This window comes from Epinephelus moara, chromosome 16, assembly GCF_006386435.1.
Source record: "Epinephelus moara isolate mb chromosome 16, YSFRI_EMoa_1.0, whole genome shotgun sequence".
Classification (NCBI taxonomy): domain Eukaryota; kingdom Metazoa; phylum Chordata; class Actinopteri; order Perciformes; family Serranidae; genus Epinephelus; species Epinephelus moara.
The window spans coordinates 33,279,359-33,296,440 of record NC_065521.1 but is presented as its reverse complement, the minus strand read 5'-3'; the positions used below and the strand labels follow the sequence as shown (position 1 = coordinate 33,296,440).

At 41.7% G+C, this 17,082-nt stretch overlaps 1 protein-coding gene across 1 annotated transcript; it reads right to left on the bottom strand.

The window, feature by feature from the left end:
• Positions 1 to 888: 888 nt before the first annotated feature.
• On the bottom strand, positions 889 to 16,781 carry zgc:113278 (Translocating chain-associated membrane protein 1-like 1-like). Its single transcript, XM_050065351.1, has 11 exons — positions 16,356 to 16,781; positions 15,383 to 15,443; positions 14,173 to 14,291; positions 11,883 to 11,999; positions 11,740 to 11,798; positions 11,380 to 11,464; positions 9,950 to 10,020; positions 5,962 to 6,066; positions 5,729 to 5,872; positions 5,396 to 5,556; positions 889 to 4,262 (listed from the first exon to the last, which is right to left on the bottom strand). Exons 1-11 carry the CDS (start codon positions 16,473 to 16,475, stop codon positions 4,189 to 4,191), a joined length of 1,116 nt encoding a protein of 371 aa, XP_049921308.1. The 5' UTR covers positions 16,476 to 16,781; the 3' UTR covers positions 889 to 4,188.
• Positions 16,782 to 17,082: the final 301 nt, after the last annotated feature.

The following is a 17,082-nucleotide window of genomic DNA, read 5'->3' as shown; positions in this document are numbered from 1 at the left end:
TGTGTGTGTGTGTGTGTGATGGAGAGTGTGTGTGTGAACTCCTGTCCTTGTGCTGACCCTGCAGAGCTCCAGCCTGCCTCTCTAGTTCCCTCTGATCCATCATGCTGTCTGATTGCCCAGAGAAAACCCATTACTCTGAAACAACACATCGCATTAGCCGTGAGCTGCAGGTGTCTCTCCTCCGTATTGTGCTCGTACCTCACCATCCGTGGATTGCAGATGTCATGTTTACAGTGCCCTGCCAGTCAAATTGCACAACAGTAAAGCTCAGGCGGTCTCTTATGTGAAACACACTCCCATATCTGGATAAACACACCCATCAGTTGCTTCACATTCAAGTCTGTTTGAGAGTTTTGAGCTGCACACTGTGTGATAAGACAATGTTTCTGTCTTTCTCACTCTGACTGGTGATTTATTAATGCAGGTCTGTATGCAGCTATGCCCCTGCAGACTGCTTCTGTCCCTCAGGCAAAAAGCTCAGCGTTGCCCCCTGGTGGTAATTAGCCACAAAGTTGGATTTGTCCAATATTTCCTCATGTCTCCTGACAACACCCCCAATGGGTAGTACAGATGAAAAATGTTTAAATCCAGCAGGTTTCCAAATATATCCTTAAGTGAAATAGGTGGAAAGGTGTAATGAGCAGGAGGTGGAGGACAAAAAAACAATATCTGATGCATGACTCTGCTTTGTCAACGACATTTTAACTACTGGTTCACCTCAGGAGTGGGTAATTATCTACAGCTCTCATAATTCACAGTGCACTTTGAAACTGCAATGTTTTCACATGATTTTTTTTTTTTTTTTTTAAACAAGGAGTTTCCATGGCGACAGTCCTGCGACTCAAACTGTGGGCAGTACGTTAAAAAATATGTTCAACAAGTTGCGTGTAATGAATAAAAGCTTTATTCAAACATGAAATAAAAAAATAGTGACGGAGAGAAATGATCAGAACTCACGAGAAATTTGCATAAATATATACCATCAGAGCAGTTCAGAGACAACATATTGGTAAAGGAAATATACCGCAACATCTATAAACAAGCAGCAACATAAGAACAAATCAAGAACAAATGCAGAATGAATTAATAGAATACAATAAACGTGTGTCTTTGCTGTGCAGGTCTTTTTTTTTTAAGTGTTCTTATGGTCAGATGCATTAATGATTGTTGCCACCTAGGTTGCTCATACAGTTAAATCATTGCAGCCTTTTTTTTTTTTTTTTTAAGTTTTCAACAATTACAAAATGCACACAGTTTGAAATCGAGCAACTCTTAATTTGTAATTCACCGAGAATCGATGCAGAAAACAGCCCAAGTGAGCAGTGTTATGGTGCTCTGACATAATGCATATTATGCAAAAAGAAAAAAGTGCATTCCTGTGGGATTATACAGGCTATTGTGTCTCAAAGCGAGGGGGGCTGTGAACTGCAAGAGCGGCTCATGTTTCAGAGCCTAAAACGGCCGCTGACTGTTGCACAGGGTGACATCTGATGAGCAAGAAACGCTTACAGATGGCTTCACTCTGCAGAAATATTCGTCCTGCGATCACAAGTACTGAAAAACACCTGCAGGACTGGAACAAATAAAACACCATACTGACCATTTGCTCCTCTCATTATATATTTAAACTTGGGTGTGTGGATGAGTAGTGTCGGTATGACGGTGTACTTCACTATCATGAGACATGTAGTTGTGAAAGCTGCAGCGTACACCTGCAGCGTAGTGTTAACTGAGCACTGTTCTACAATTGAGTTCACTTTGCTCTAATAAGGCCATGAAGTTAAATAAACTGTTAGGCTAAATAAATGTTTACACTCATACCACAATGTATATCCACGCTAACAGTTCGGCAAGCTTCATTCTTATATAAAAAAACAATTCATATCAATATGGATGCAAAACAAATATTCACACGTGTGTACTGAACAACAGTGAATTTCAACAGTTTCCCCCTCTATAAAAATAGCTTAAAAATCTGACACATATTTTAGTACAGTGTAGGGTTAAGTCAGTTTTTTTTTCTCTTTTACATCTGAGACAGTTTAATAACAGGCTGGTACATAAGTCCTCTGCTCCTCCTTCCCTCCTATGACACTGCCATACACAGACATTGGGCTTTAAAGAACGCCAAAGTCCCAATAAGGAGCGCTAAAGGGAGCAAAAATGAATGGCATCTTCATCTCATCCCTGCTCTGGACTTAGACTCCAAACTCCATCTGTCTGCAGACAGGTAGTACAGTCTTTTTTCTGCACAGAGCGTCACATGCACAGTGCTTTAGTAACAGAGCAGGACTCCACGTCCAGGCGAGGAACGAGTGTGGCCAACAGTACAATACGTGCACTCCATAGCAATGTCAGGATCATTGAAAAGGTGAAGCAGGGAGGACGAAACATGCCACATTTGGCAAACGCAAATCACAGAATCTCTCTCACGCGGGGAAAAAAAGGGGCATCTGAGGGGCGGAGACAGTGAACACATAAGCATTTAGTAACCTATAGAACACACACCGATCCACGACTCAGTGTTTCACACACACACAGAAGCGTGTTGGGGAGCTGAGACGGGGCCCAACCGAAGTGAACTAAAGGATAAGATCGTGAAATCCAACAAACGGGGCAGGAGTCAATGAACAGATTGTCACATTTCATGCTCTGCACACAGGCAATAATTATTTTACGAGACAAGCAATAAACATCGTTGTCATCACCATCATCACCATCATTCACGCCCAGTTAATTCAAATACACAGTAGGCAAAACAATACTGCACACGCACGAGTAAGTGCACAGGCATACAAAACACATCCCCTTACAAACACACCTCCCATTGCACCATGGGATGCATCTTATAGTGTAAGTGGTGGGTAGCTTGTCCCCTGATACCCGAGAATAAAAAAAGCAAACGGAGAAGGCAAACAGAACGCGAAACGAGCAGAACGAGTGATACAAACCACAGACATTATAAGGACACTTGAAGAAAGATTGTATTGTTTGGATTAACTAAACGCAGTTGCTATGTACCGCTGTGTTTGCTGGTTATAGCTTGTCAAAAGCATAGAAAATAATAACTATCTGTAGTATATGGCAAAAATAAATAACTCAAACCTCTTGCAGCAGTTGTAAAAAGGCCACTGAATGCTTGTGTGTGTGTGTGTTTGTGTGTGTGTGAGAGAGATGCAAACTCAACAGCACAGGTAGGAAACTAGCCATAACTAGCCTTAAACCATCATGCATTGACATTACCATAGAAAAGACTGAATCGCAGCCTCGAACACAGTTTCTTGCTCAAGTTTCCGATCATGCCGATATAAAGATTTAACTGTATGCATACAGTACAGCATCACAGGTTACAGTGCAGCTTCCTCTTGGTAGGTCACCCAAACCTGGACGAGCCCCAGAAACAGGGTGAAGCCGATTACCAGGCTGAGTGATAAAAGCAAACAATAATACAAAAGTGCCTCAATCCTGTTAACGTGTTGGATTTCAAAGGCAGAGGCTGTCAAATAATGGCAGTAAATGATCAAGGAGTTAAGTACAAGCTTCAGTTTTCTGGCTGCAGCTACGCCAAAGACCTAAATAGCACAAATATTCCTCTGGAGCGATTCATTTAGGATCTTTTCCTGACGACAGCAGAATATCCGAGTGCTGTCTCGCAGAGAAAAAAAGGCTTTATTTGGGGGACTTGAGCCAGTGGCCTGTTTGTAAGGTGAACTAAATAAGGCCCAAACTTAAAATGACACCCCGTAAAGTTATTCTGTACATTAACACTTTATATTAACTTGCCCTGAAGTCAAAAATTCTTCTGCTTTTGAACTTACTGTGACGTTTACTGTTTCAGATTAGTGAAGAGCGACTCAGTTTAAAAGTACCCGGTGAGTGATCGTAGTTTTATACAAAAGGACACTTTGAAATCTATCCTGTTAAAGCATCAAACTCATCCCGCCAACATCCCATCTGCCGAGAACCCAAATTAACAATAAACATGTCTAGCAGACAGTAACACTGAACTTGTCAAAAAGGAGTTTCAACCCCCGAAGGGACAGTTGTAAGGTAAGGTTTCTTAGTGCGCTTAAAACGCTTGTTTTGGAGAGCAGTAGACAAAATTTGAAGTTGTGTAAAGACATTATGTCACACTGTCAGAACTCCCTCACTCAGTTTTTTTCTTTTCTCCACCCAGTTCTTGCGTCTTTATGAAGCTTTGGCTTTTCTCGCCCGTGGTGATGTTTTGTCCTCGGACTTCACGACCCCGTTGACAGCACCTCCTGACGAGACAAGTGGTTAGAGACAATACTGATGAAGGTGATTTCAGGTGTATGTGTTCAACAGTGAGAAATACTGCAAAAAATCTGAAATGAGACATTAACTGAAACACTACAGTAGGCGTTTTCAGACCAAACAGTTCTGGGGAATCCCTGAGAGAACTGCCCACGACTACCTTCTAGTGCTTTATCTCTGTTTTCATTCACACTACCAATAGGAACACCAAAATGACGTACGTTCGCTGTGACAAGTCAAAATTGTGACTTCACTGTTCATTTGTTCGTGTTTTCTTTCATTTCTGTCGTTACAAGCTGTTGTTTGTGTTGTCTGTTGTTTACACGGTTGACGGGTTTTTAAAATGGCAGTTGTCTGTGTTGCATTAGCTGTCTTCCATGGATGTATAAAGAGAACTGGATACAGCGTTGGAGGTGGTACCCCGTTCATTCATAGGAAAGTTGCTCAGTGGTACATGAAGCCTAAAAAGTTCAACTGCCACGTATAAAATTACCTGAATGATTGGCACTGATTACATATTGTGCCACCCATGGAGCAGGCAAGCAGACTGATTCAATCGTGTGAGGTCAGTCGCTGGGCGCTACTCGTGGCTTTTTTTGCCAGCTTTCAAGAGCGCGGCGGCAGGTTGCGTCTGAGGTTGTTAAGCAAACTTAACAAGCATTGTATAGCCTATTTACCTGAAATCCTGAGTGCAGAGCTGATCCTCTTCCAGGAGCTGTTTAGAAGTGTGTAGATAAGTGTGGGGTTTTTTTTCTGTGACTAAGCAACCATTATGGTGTATATAACCTTTATGGTCGACTTATGTGTGTTCGACCATAAAGGGGGCAGCCCTACTGCTGTGTTCAATCAATCAATGTACACTTACAATGTGTGGACCAATAAACATACACTTTAGTCACTGATGTTTCCTCCTGTACTGGGAGAGCACCTACTCTAACATAGGAGCTAAAAAAGTCCCCCAAAACAGCGTTCTGAGAACTATGATCGTTCCTTGTTCGTGTGATGTGGACACGACAAAAAGGGAGGTTCTGAGAACTATGAAAAAGTTCCTGCGGTCCAAAAAGGCCTTTTATGTCTCTTTTGGTTCACTGACCAGATGCTGAGGTTGATGAACACTCACCCCTCGCAGGCTCCCTTTTGTGAGGCTTGCTCTTTGGGCTGACTGCCTTCTTCTTTGAGGCCTGGTTCTGGCTGTGCTCCCTCCACTTTTTCAACTGGAAGTTAATGAATTTCCACATCATCCAAGCCTGTGTCAGGCAAATAGCTGCCAGACAAGTCATCCTGAGGGGTTGGGAGGACACGTTTAAGGAACAATAAACGTTTAAGTGATTTAACTTGTGAACAGGAAAACAAAACTTTGGCCATTTGGTTGTTTTTAGGTTTAATGCTGTCGGTAAATTAGCTCAGTTGGAGACATTAAGGGCTTTTCGTGTCAGTTGCCATCTGGACTTGCCTTATGGTGAGCACATTGAAGTTGCCTTCTGCTAGGGAAAAGCCCTGGTTTTCTGTACGGGGCAGCCCGAAGCCAAACGTCAGAACTGAGAGTGTGAGGGTGAGGAGGCGGGCGATGACAAAAAGTAGCGCCCACAGAGTAAAACTGTAAAGGAAAAACAGATTGCGTCAGGTTGTTGGGATCAGGGAGGCACAAACGCTACACGCAAACTTGTTTATGAATGAAAGCAATACCCCTTCTGCTTGTTCTCGTCGCTGAAGTAGAAGAGGCGTGAAGCGTGGAACAGAAGCTCCACCAGGTAGTGAGGGACAAGCAACACCAGGCCCAGTCGGTGGAGGCTGAACAGACGGGACACAGAGCGAGACAGCAACACAGAGTTAACTAAGGACAACTTAGCATATGAAGAAAGAGAGGAGACAACACTGAACACTATCAGATACATGTTCTCTTCTGACTGTGAACCAGGAGATAACACCTTTCAACTTAACAGCTTGTTGCTGCGGAAGTTAGACGTGTGGATGTTTTTGAGTATTATTGGAAACATGTTCAAGTTTAATGGACACTTCAATTGGCAAGTTTGAATCAGACTTTGATTCATCAGACACAGTAACAATCAGGGCGTCAATTAAGTCATCTCAGTGCAGCACCTCAGTGGTTTAAAGCATTGGCTCAGCCTCTACAGTTACCTTCGCCTCCAGCCTTGGTAATCCCAGAGCTTTTTCATCCTTAAAGAAGTATTTCACTGCTTTTCATAAAACTAGGATGTCTATGCAGTAGAAAGACTCCTTGCAAATACTTTTTAAATTGGTGTAATATGACCAGAGAAAATGGAGAAAAAGCTCTGAAGCACTTGCTTTTGCTTAAGAGATGAAAAACCTCTAACTACAAGAATGCACTGTGACGCACCGGACCGATAAACGCTCCCGCTGGTGGGTGATGTAATGTGAGCTTGGCTGTTTTGACACAAGAAACAATATGGCAGCCGGATCGTAACAAATAATCTCTGGCAGTTAAAGAGTGAGCTAAAGTATGTGTCTGAAAATATTTTAAACAAAAATAGGTGACGCAGTTACAGAATGTTGGTTCATATTTGATCAGTGTTGCCAAGTTTTAGCATTTGATCTCACTTTTTTTTTTTTTAACCAGCACCAGCCTCTTGTTCACTAATTCTCATATTACAGCCAAACAGTGCACTAAAATATGTTTCTGACATTTTAGGGACAGAAATACACAACACAGTGACATATTTTTGGTTTGTATTTGATCAGCACTGCCTGTTTTTACAGTTTGATCTAAATTTGTTTTGAATTTGAAAGAGAGTCTTTCTCTTCTATACTCGTATCTGTGGTGGTGAGCATACGAAAATGTTAAAGTACAATCTGTTGTTTGATCAACAGCCCAAGAGTCAGCTTTGTAACTTATATTTCAATAGTACTTACCATTCAAATATGTGTCGTGTTTTAAATCATTCCTATATTCACCTTAGAGTTTTAGAAGATAACCGTTAGCTAACGTCAGTCACTCAGTGTAGCACTAACGTTAGCCTGATTTTTAGAGCTTAGCTAACGTTAGGTTGCTATAGTTTTTTTGTTTTTACACCCAGTGCATGGAAATGCTGCAAAAAATATTAAATCGACTGACATACACAGTCTTTCGAAAGCTAGCAGTAAAGCTCTGTAAGGTGACCTTCCTTCTCATAAACTTGCAGACAGGCTAACTTTTCTATTTAAAGACAAAGGTGATTATGAAAATGATCAATAACACTACATACAAACATGAACAGTAAATGCAATCAACAACACGCACAAAACTAACTGTGAGAAGTAACGTGAATTGTGAACAAGGTGACCTATATAATATGATTCATACTCTGTGATTAACTTGCATGGTAAAATATTGTTTCCCTGGGAACTATTCCATTTAATGCACATGTAATGTGTGTATGGAGACATACTAATGTGATTGTATAGTATCATGTAAATACATGGTCTAATATTACAATAATGGAGCATCATCAGAAATCACAACAAAATTTAGCCCAAACTGGCCGTCAACTTTCCAAATTAAATCATGAAAAAGCATATATCTTTATTATTGTATTACCAGGAACTGTCTTGTTTGTGTCAATGTTCTAGTCTTCAATGGAATTGTTTTGTAAACTGTCACAAATGTTAAGTTGTTGTGGACCTCAGGAAGAACAGCTGCTACAATGCAGTAGCTAATAATAAACTAAACTAAACTAAACTAAACTAAACTAAAAGGCACTTTGGTCTCTAAGGTCAGGGGCGAAAATAACATGACTGTAGCAAGGAAACTATAAAAAAAGGAAGGCCCATCATCAGCGACAGCATTGAGATTTTGCATTGGTTCCACTCCTGTTTAAGTTAAAGGAGCTATATGTAAGAAAAAAGCAAATAGTCGTAAAATCATCCTTATGTGTCACAGAGACTAAGGAATAATGTTAATATAACATACTGATCTCACTGACAACAATAGTACAGCCAGAATATTCGCATTAAAAAAAAAAAATTACGGTCCGCAAATCATGTTTATGTTTTGAATTTGTGTTTTGGCCTGTTGCGCCACCCACCGCCATCTACCAGTCACGCAGTCAGTAGAGTCTCAGCATCCGGGTTGCCAGTTACGACTGAGCTACAATGGCTGACGGTGCGACTAAACCCAAACGACCTCGTTATGATTCCCAAAAACACCAAGACAAAACTCGAGGCAAAGCAAGGGTCTATATAGGACATACTTTTGAACGGTGGAGACGGTTTAAAGCGGAGAAGAGTTTGAAATCGGATGTCGAAGTGGCTACTCTTCTCCTCAACAGGTAAGCTTTCACGTTAGGCAAAGTTGGCTAACTAGCATCATAGCTAGATGGGGATGGACAATTCGAATACTTTCAACTGTTATTAATTTTCGATCATACATTGTAGCCCATGTGCAGGTGGGTCATTGACCCGACTGATTTTTTGAGAAACAAACGTTAGCAGCACGGCAAGCAGCATTAGCAGTGTCCCGGCATATAGCATCAGCAGCCGGCTCCTCCTCCGCTGTATCCCAGCTGCAGCGTTAGCAGCAGAGAAGCCCAACTTGCTCAAACAGGGGGCGGACACAACTCGCGGCAGTATTTTGAATTTGAGTGCAGTAATCGTTTTGGCCACATTCTTACATACTGCGCCTTTAATAGGGCAGTCATGGCAAGTCCCACTATTACCCATATAATCATCATCATCTTTTATAGTTTCCTTGGACTGTAGAGCTGACAGGAAGTAAACGTGAAATTCATACAACAGATATACGTCACACCACACTGCGCAAGTAACAACTACTCACACTCCATAACACAGATACTGTGCAGTAGGTTAGTGTCAGATCTGAGTTGTTTGTTGTATAATCGTGTACTGAGTTTACTTCTATGCACTTTCCTGAGATAGCTTTACCCAGTAAAGCAGGGGTGTCAAACATACGGCCCAGGGGGCAGAACCAGCCCACCAAAGGGTCCAACCCGGCCCACTACATGACTCTGCACACATAAAATTGATGCACATGTGAAGGCTGAGAGGTTTTAGGGGTGATTTAAATAACAATACATACTTTCTGTGGTCACATTTAAAGATATCAAACATTGTGCAAAATATTGTCAGTACAAAAGAATCTGTATCAGACTTCTATCTTAAAACAATATGGGTGGAACCCTGCTGCTGAGACACTGATAAAACTTCAGATTGTAAATGGTTTGTAAGGCAGGGAATGAATAAACCTGCTTCTTCAACAGCTTCCACTTTAGTAAAAGATTATGAAAAACGTCACATCAAATGAGAGTGAGTAGTAGACTAACTGAATGTGGAAAAATTGAGACATACTGTTGAATTTGCAAATAATTTTTCTAAGGATATCGTGGGTCGTTCATCATTTGTTTTGTAAATGGATGAATGTTTTCAGAATGATTTTCTTTACACTAAAAAGGGGAAAATTTTGAAGGAGTTGTTATTTATAGGTTATTATGCAGTGATTTTATTGGTCGGGCCCACTTTTAAACAACTGAGCTGTATGTGGCTCATGAACTAAAATGAGTTTGACACTCCTGCAGTAAAGAGTTCAAACCATTTTATCAGGCACTGGTTAGCTTCGATCTCTGAGAGAGATATAACAAGAATATGCCTCTTTACTTCATCCTCAGAGGATATGCTCAGAAAAATGAATTATTTCACTCACTTTAAGACATAGGCACCAGTGATGTGGACAACGTAAAGGCAAATGTAATAGAGCTGGCGGGGGATGTCCTCCTGTGGAAATAAAACAAAGCAGGAAAGAAAGACTGTGTTAGTAACAGCAGCAGCTTTAATGACCACAAACAACAGTTTGCTGGAAAGGTATCATGAAGGCTCTTTGTATTTTTAAGTCTGGACATTAAGTATTTTATGTGTCCTGTAGATTTTAGTCGTTTTGTTTACTGTATAGTTTAAGATTCTTGAGGAGCAATTATTTTCCTTAAACTCAACAACCGTTAAAACGCAGCCAGCACTCATTAACCAGCTTTTAGCTTTGAAACTGTGATACATTTTCTATGCAAATTAAGTCTCGCCATCTGCTTGGCTCTAAAATAATGTATGTGCGCAAAACATATCAACAAACCAGCTACACACACATGCATTAACTCAGCAAAGCGCAAATGAAAATGCTTTTTCAATGGAGTATAAAAAGGGGGTGATAATGTGTGGTAGCTTCTTCATGCTGATTCAACCAAGAGAAAACATGTGAGTCCTGCTTATGTGTAAGTGCAGCAACAAAGGTGTGATTGTTTAAGGTGTTTGTATGTGCTCCATACTGACAGCTGATTCCTCATGAGACACGTGAAAACGCCGGCAGGAGTTGGCAGTGGTCAGAGAGGACTTTAAGGTACAAACACTGCATTTATCATACGCAGAGGCCAAAACACAACAACCTCTTCACCACTTCATCTGTTGAGGTTACAGATGACATTTTTTTGGAGGCCAACTCTGAAGTAAGCATCCCCCTGTTTCCCTTGACAAAAAGCCAGTGGGATTTTACCAGTAGATTTTGGATTGTTGCAGAAAATAAGCTCTGTGGCAAACAAAAATTTATTTTGGACAGCAAATAATCCGAAAAAATGAACCACATTTATGATTTCTAAAGCATAAATGCAAGCACCAGTATTAAAAGGCTAACGTTACTGACATTTAAGTCATGCAAATGTTGTGTAGTTCGTTCATAGCCTACCACAATGAGGCTGTAAAGCTGTCTTCTGTAGTCTCATTTAGCCACTTGTTAGCAACCATCTTTTTTAAGACACCTAAAAGCTTCAAAATTCACAAGTGGGGTATTTCCTGATGTATTTTATGTTGCAGAACAAAATGTAAATCTCTAACAACATACCTTATTTCAGGTATCTAACCAAAAACCCACTGACTTTGAGACAAGAGAACCAGACGTGCTAACATAACACAACTCATATTTGCATTTTAGGATTCATTCCTGCACTGCTCCACTGTACATTGTTGTAAAACCCAAATTAAAGCTTTTTTCACTTGAGCCAATGTGCCACCTCTCATCTGCAATGCAACACCACTGGTGAACATATATAAGCTGCTTTCAAGTACGACATTTAAAAAAATGATCCTTACCTTCCGTACTTTTTGGAAGTACAGCTCAGGAAGTGCATGGAGCCAATAGGCAATTTGGCAAATGTAGAAGAACTTGACCTGAAAACTAGACAGAGGACAGGTTGTGCAGAGGTGAGAGCCTGGGTGATATTTCAACATGGACAGAAGATATATAATGTTAATATACAACAGATCAGTGGCTCTCAAATGGTGTGCCGTGATGCCAATCCAGGTGTGCTGTGGGATTTTGTGATAACCACACATTATTAGCCTGATTTTGGAACTTGTAATTAAGTGTTTTGTTTCAATTTTTCTGGGATTAAAAAACCAAGATGTAAAATATGAGCATCTGATGCACAGGAGTCTATAAACTTTACTTACACCATGTGAGTGTGTGGGTAACCCTCCCATAAGAAGGTAGGATTTGTTGCAAAGTCCTCCTGTGAGATACAGAGAGACATGGCGTAAGATAAAGCCTAATGCAGGTTAGGACAGTGTGTCTCTGTGACCCCTGACCCTCGTACCGCTGTCAGGATGCTGCAGCCCCAGATGAAGGAGAACAGGTAGAACGCCGCGAGCTGTCCCGACTCGTTGAACTTGCTGTGTTTGGTTTTCGACAGGTGCAACCTCCTGTTCATTTTCTGAAATTGAACAAAATATTACACAGAGAGAACTCAGATGAGATATTTGCAGATAAATGTTCACTACTTGATTTATGAGGTTAAAGGGACAGTTCACCTCCAAATCAAACACACATATTTTCCTTTTACGTGTAGCGCTATTTATCAGTCTAGATTTTTTTTTGGTGTGAGTTGCCAAGTTTGGGAGATATTAGCCGTAGAGATGTCTGGCTTCTCTCCAATATAAAGGAACTAGATGGCACTCAGCTTGTGGTGCTCAAAGTGACAAAAAAATACAGCTGAAAAACTCAGCAGCAATGTCTCTTTACAGAAATCATGACTCGGTTACTCAAGATAATCCACAGAGCTTGTTGTGAGCAGTTTCATGTAGGAACTATTTTCTTTTTGTTGAACTACACCTGCCAACTGTATCACTGCGCAGAGGGAGGCGTGCTCTTACTAATAGATGAGACGTTTGTGCTTGTGACAGCGCGAGATGTAAACATTAAAAGCGTCCTCCTTGGCTGAGCTGTGACGTGAGCTAGATCAGTGGTGCTAGGTGAGCTAGCAGGAGATGTGTAACAGAGTTAATAAGTTGGTGATCAAACTTACCATTACAAGCTGTCTTTCTCCCATTAGGGAAGATGCACTGATTTCAAATTTATTGTTAAACTGTGTCATTATTATGTTGTTTGTTGAGATGTATAAGTTACCATAGAGATACTTTTTTTGTGTATGTACTTGAACGCCACACTGATGAGCCCCTACAGACTTCACAGTTGAGCCTCATCCTCTGTTACAGTCTGCTGTCTCTGGACTGTTAATGAGAGCTGGCTGTGGCTCTTGTTTTATATCCACCAGTGCCGAAATAAATGTGTGCTCAAGCCGGACAGTGACTGAGAGTGGGTCATCGTTTTATCTACACAACGCAAGAGTACTTACAGATACAAGCTTCCTTCTGTGAGGTGACACAGTTGGAGAGTGAAGTTTGGTAGAAAGAAAATAGTTTCTACATGAAACTGTTCACAACAAGGTCTGTGGATTATCTTGAGTAACCATGTCATGATTTCTGGAATGAGACATTGCTGTTGAGTTTTTAAATTTATTGTTCTTGGCGCTTTGAGCACCACAAGCCGAGTGCCATCTAGTTTCATTATATTTGAGAGAAGGCAGACATCTGTATGGCCGATATCTCCAACACTGTGCAATACACACCAAAACAATCTGGACCGATTAACAGCACAACAGGTAATAGAAAAAATATGTGTATTTGATTGTGGGATGAACTGTCCTTTTAAGCATATAACCCTGCATGTAACTGAGTTGTAACTGTCACGTCTTTAACATAAATTATAATCAGCATAAACAGGGCAGCTGTGCAAGTTTCTACTTTTTCCTTCTTGCACAAATGTTGCAGTTTTTAAAGGATGGTTACACATTTTTTCTAAGTCTATCTTTAGTCCGAGTGGCTCAGGGAGCAAAGCAGGTCGTTTGATAATAGCAGAGATGGTGTTTCAAACGTCCAAGTTCCCTTTGAACAAGACACTGAAGTCCAAATTCAGTACACAGAACAAGGACTGAGGATTTCATCGCCCATCTCTTAAACTGTAAGTGCATTAGGAATGAGAAGTATGAACAGCAGGAGAATTACAGCAAGCAAACCTGTTTCAATGCTTTCAGACAGACATGATAAAGTGGGTAATATCTTTTAAGAGTGACAGATACCTTTAAAAAATCCTGGTTGAGTGTGATCCACAAAAGCTTTTTATTTTTGGAATGAAAATATATCAAAATATTTTTTCTATTAATGATACCTCAGCGGGACATCAAAGGCAAAACATGCCAGAAGAAACATCTTTTCAGTCATCGTGATTTAGTGCACATGCAGCTGGAAGGATTGGACCCGATTATCTACAAGCAGCCATCCAAACCTTAGTCATCATGGACCAGAACAGAGCCAACACATGAGGCATTATTTGATGCTTTGGAAATCAAACACCACACAGACGCATCTGATCGCGTTCAAGCTGACACATTAAGGGTGGAGACGTTCTTCAGCACAGTTTCTGTTTGCTGCATGCCGTGTTTGTACACGTAAGTAAAGAGAAGAAAATAATATACTGCTGTGCGCAAACAACTAGTAACAACATGAGCTAATATGACAGCTGCTGAGTTTGGACATTGATGTACTCACATCGAGAATGTATTCTTGTATCAAGGCATGAAGGATGACCGCAATGAGCAGGTAGAAAAACACAGTGGCCACATCCTTAGGGCCGTACTGGTAAAGGTTCACTGGATCACTCTTCTCATCTGTAGCAGCAGAGAAACATAAAGTTAAACATAAATGCCTGAACAATGGCTTACAAGCATTTATTTAGTAATTCGATGCAGGAATTGAAGTTAAGTTGAGTTATCTTTAAAGTTCAGTGTGTGGTTTAGGGGGATATATTGGCTGAAATAGAATATCATATAATAAGTATGTTTTCTTTAGTGTATAATCACCTGAAAAAAAATTGTTGTCTTTTTGTTACCTTAGAATGAGCGGGTTATATCGCCATAGGGAGCTAAACCTCATCCAAGGAGATTGCCATGTTGCGCCACCATGTTTCTACAGTAGCCCAGAATGGACAAACCAAGCACTGGCGCACCAAAACAACCGGACCGAGACCTTCTTAAAGGTGGCCTCGGTGAGGTTACAAACTAACTCTGGTGCGGTTCGTTTGTGGGGACGTGTTCCGACCTGGGTCCGAACCAACTGCAGTCATATGACACATTGTTTGGGTTAAACATGAGCATGTTACAGTCCTGGAGGATTATTAATGTGCACCTCCTCCTGTACTGCCTTAATATGCACATTCAGCACATCCAATGCATCAAAACATTGTTTTCTAGTTGGAGCTGCGCCTCGTTTTCAAACTGTATGGTTTGACTAAAATGAACAATGACAGCAATATAGTCCACGATGAGCAGCGCTAAAATCAACCTGCGTAGTTGTCCCTCCATTGTGACATTAGAAAGTGTCGCATTTATCTTACAAGTGTACTCTTCTTCAATGTTTTGTGTACTTGCTGGATTTTTCCCCACATGGAAATTCTGACCAATCAAGAGCAGCTTTCTGGTGCAGGGCATTTTATCTGGTCTGCTTGTAAATGGTGCCGTGAGAACTTCGACTTTGGCAATTATTCGACTTTGCAACAAAATGAGTCCCTGATTCGGACCAAAGGAGACAACTCTAGGTCTGAAAGCACCCTTAAGGATTTCTAACCATTTCGAACCAGAAGTTTCAAGTGGTTGCAATTTGCAATCCTCACCAGTAGATGCCACTATTTCCCCCTTAATCTTGCACACTTGTTACTTTAAAGACACTGAAAGCATTACTAAACCTATAAACTTCAGCTCACCAAGAACTTGTGTGACATTGTACTGGACTGTGATGAACATGATGGCAAACTTGGCTGTGACCTGGAACACAGAGAAAGAAGCAGGACCAATGGGTTGATTCTGAGTCAGAGGAAAGAGCTGGTCACTGACCACTGGCATATTTCGTACAAAGGAAGACAAGCCTTCGAGTTAATAAACAAACAGTACAATAAACGTGTATAATCCTCTTGGATTGTCCCCATGGAAGTGAACCTTACCCTCAGACATGACACCTTTTTACAACAGGTGCCAAACAACTGTGAGAGATTCAGTCATCATTTCATGCACATGCTATTAATGAGGACTGCTGTGTCACTGCTATATCCTAATTTCAGTGAGTCCCATAACTGGGGTCTGGAGACTTCCAGGGGCTGCCTGCAGGGGCTCTCAGGGGTCTCTAGCAAAACTGAGGTATGTTTTAAGTTCACTATCAGTGCTACAATGCCTCTCATTGTGTCCGGATGAGTGGGTATCATGGGCTTCAGTTTCCCCCTGAGTGTAGGCATTGAAGATTCAATATCAAGCTTATGAAACCAGCTTTATCTACACGTGTAGAGGTTGACAGAGACAAAATCTGATCAGTTATTATAATATTTTAAGTCTGATGGCTTGGTGTGGGTGAGGACAGGTCAGTATATTGTTTCGTTCAGTCATGGCTAGTCAGCTATGAGAGGTGTAGCATGCTGCAGACATCTAGTCTGACTATCCTGCTGCCAAAGGCCATATACATGTTTTGATTCCCTATGGAGGCAGTGGATTAGCCGACTGGTAAAATGACCTGTTAGCTGTGCCAGTGGGCCTCCTCGCCATCTTCTTTGGCAATCAGTGAGACACATGAGAAGGGAAGGAGAGAGACACGCTAGCGCCCTGCCCCTGGAGTGCTGCTGTCATGTCAGCTAACGACAGCTAGCAGCAGCGGCTAACATCACTAGCTCCTGTCCAATCACACAGTACCTCGAACATCAGGCCGAGGAGGATAATCATGGCCAAACACGACACCATGTCGGCGTGATTCTGGATCACAAACTCGTGGCTCAGCACCGGCGGGCTCTTGTTCTTCTTGCGGAACCCCATGGCTCACCGACGCGGCTCTGCCTCCTCTGGCTCCGGGGCTGCCGTGTCACTGAGTCTCTTTGGGTCGGAGCTAGCTTTCCCCCCCGCTGCACCCGCTGCACGCCTGCCGTTGGCCTGCGCGTCTCAACGGATGGATGTCGGCTGATGGCTCCGCTGCAGTCCGTACGCACCGTGAACCGCTGCCCGTGGGTTTAAAAACAGTCATGAAGATGCATCGCACCAAACCAAACACTACAGCACAACACCCACTTTTTTACTGCCTGGTAAAGTCAGATGACGGGCCCTCCCACTCCAGAACCCCATTCATGAACCGCCCAGTGTCATTGACGTAGAAGGAGAACCCAGGCCCGTGCTGCCTTCACGGACTCCACTAAAGCGCCCACGTTTCCTAAATTACTAAGTTAATTTAGAAGCTGTGGTGGAGGAAGTGTGCAGATCTTTTACTTATTAAAAGTACAAATACCTCAGTGTAAAAATAGTCCTGCAGATGCTGTGGTGGAGGAAGTATTCAGATCCTTTTGGGGCAACAGGCCACTTGATAAATTTAGAATATGCTTTATCCATTGTAGATAAGGTCATTGATCCTGGGACCAGTGTATGTGACCCT

Bases quoted from the DNA above. Each gene is read 5' to 3' on its own strand.
- zgc:113278 (XM_050065351.1), bottom strand. From the start codon at position 16,475: ATGGGGTTCCGCAAGAAGAACAAGAGCCCGCCGGTGCTGAGCCACGAG. The intron at 12,000-14,172 runs GTGAGTACATCA...GTTCAATTTCAG, and splicing joins TACAAGAATACATTCTCGAT to AAAATGAACAGGAGGTTGCA. The intron at 5,873-5,961 runs GTATTGCTTTCA...TTTCCTTTACAG, and splicing joins GACGAGAACAAGCAGAAGGG to TTTTACTCTGTGGGCGCTAC.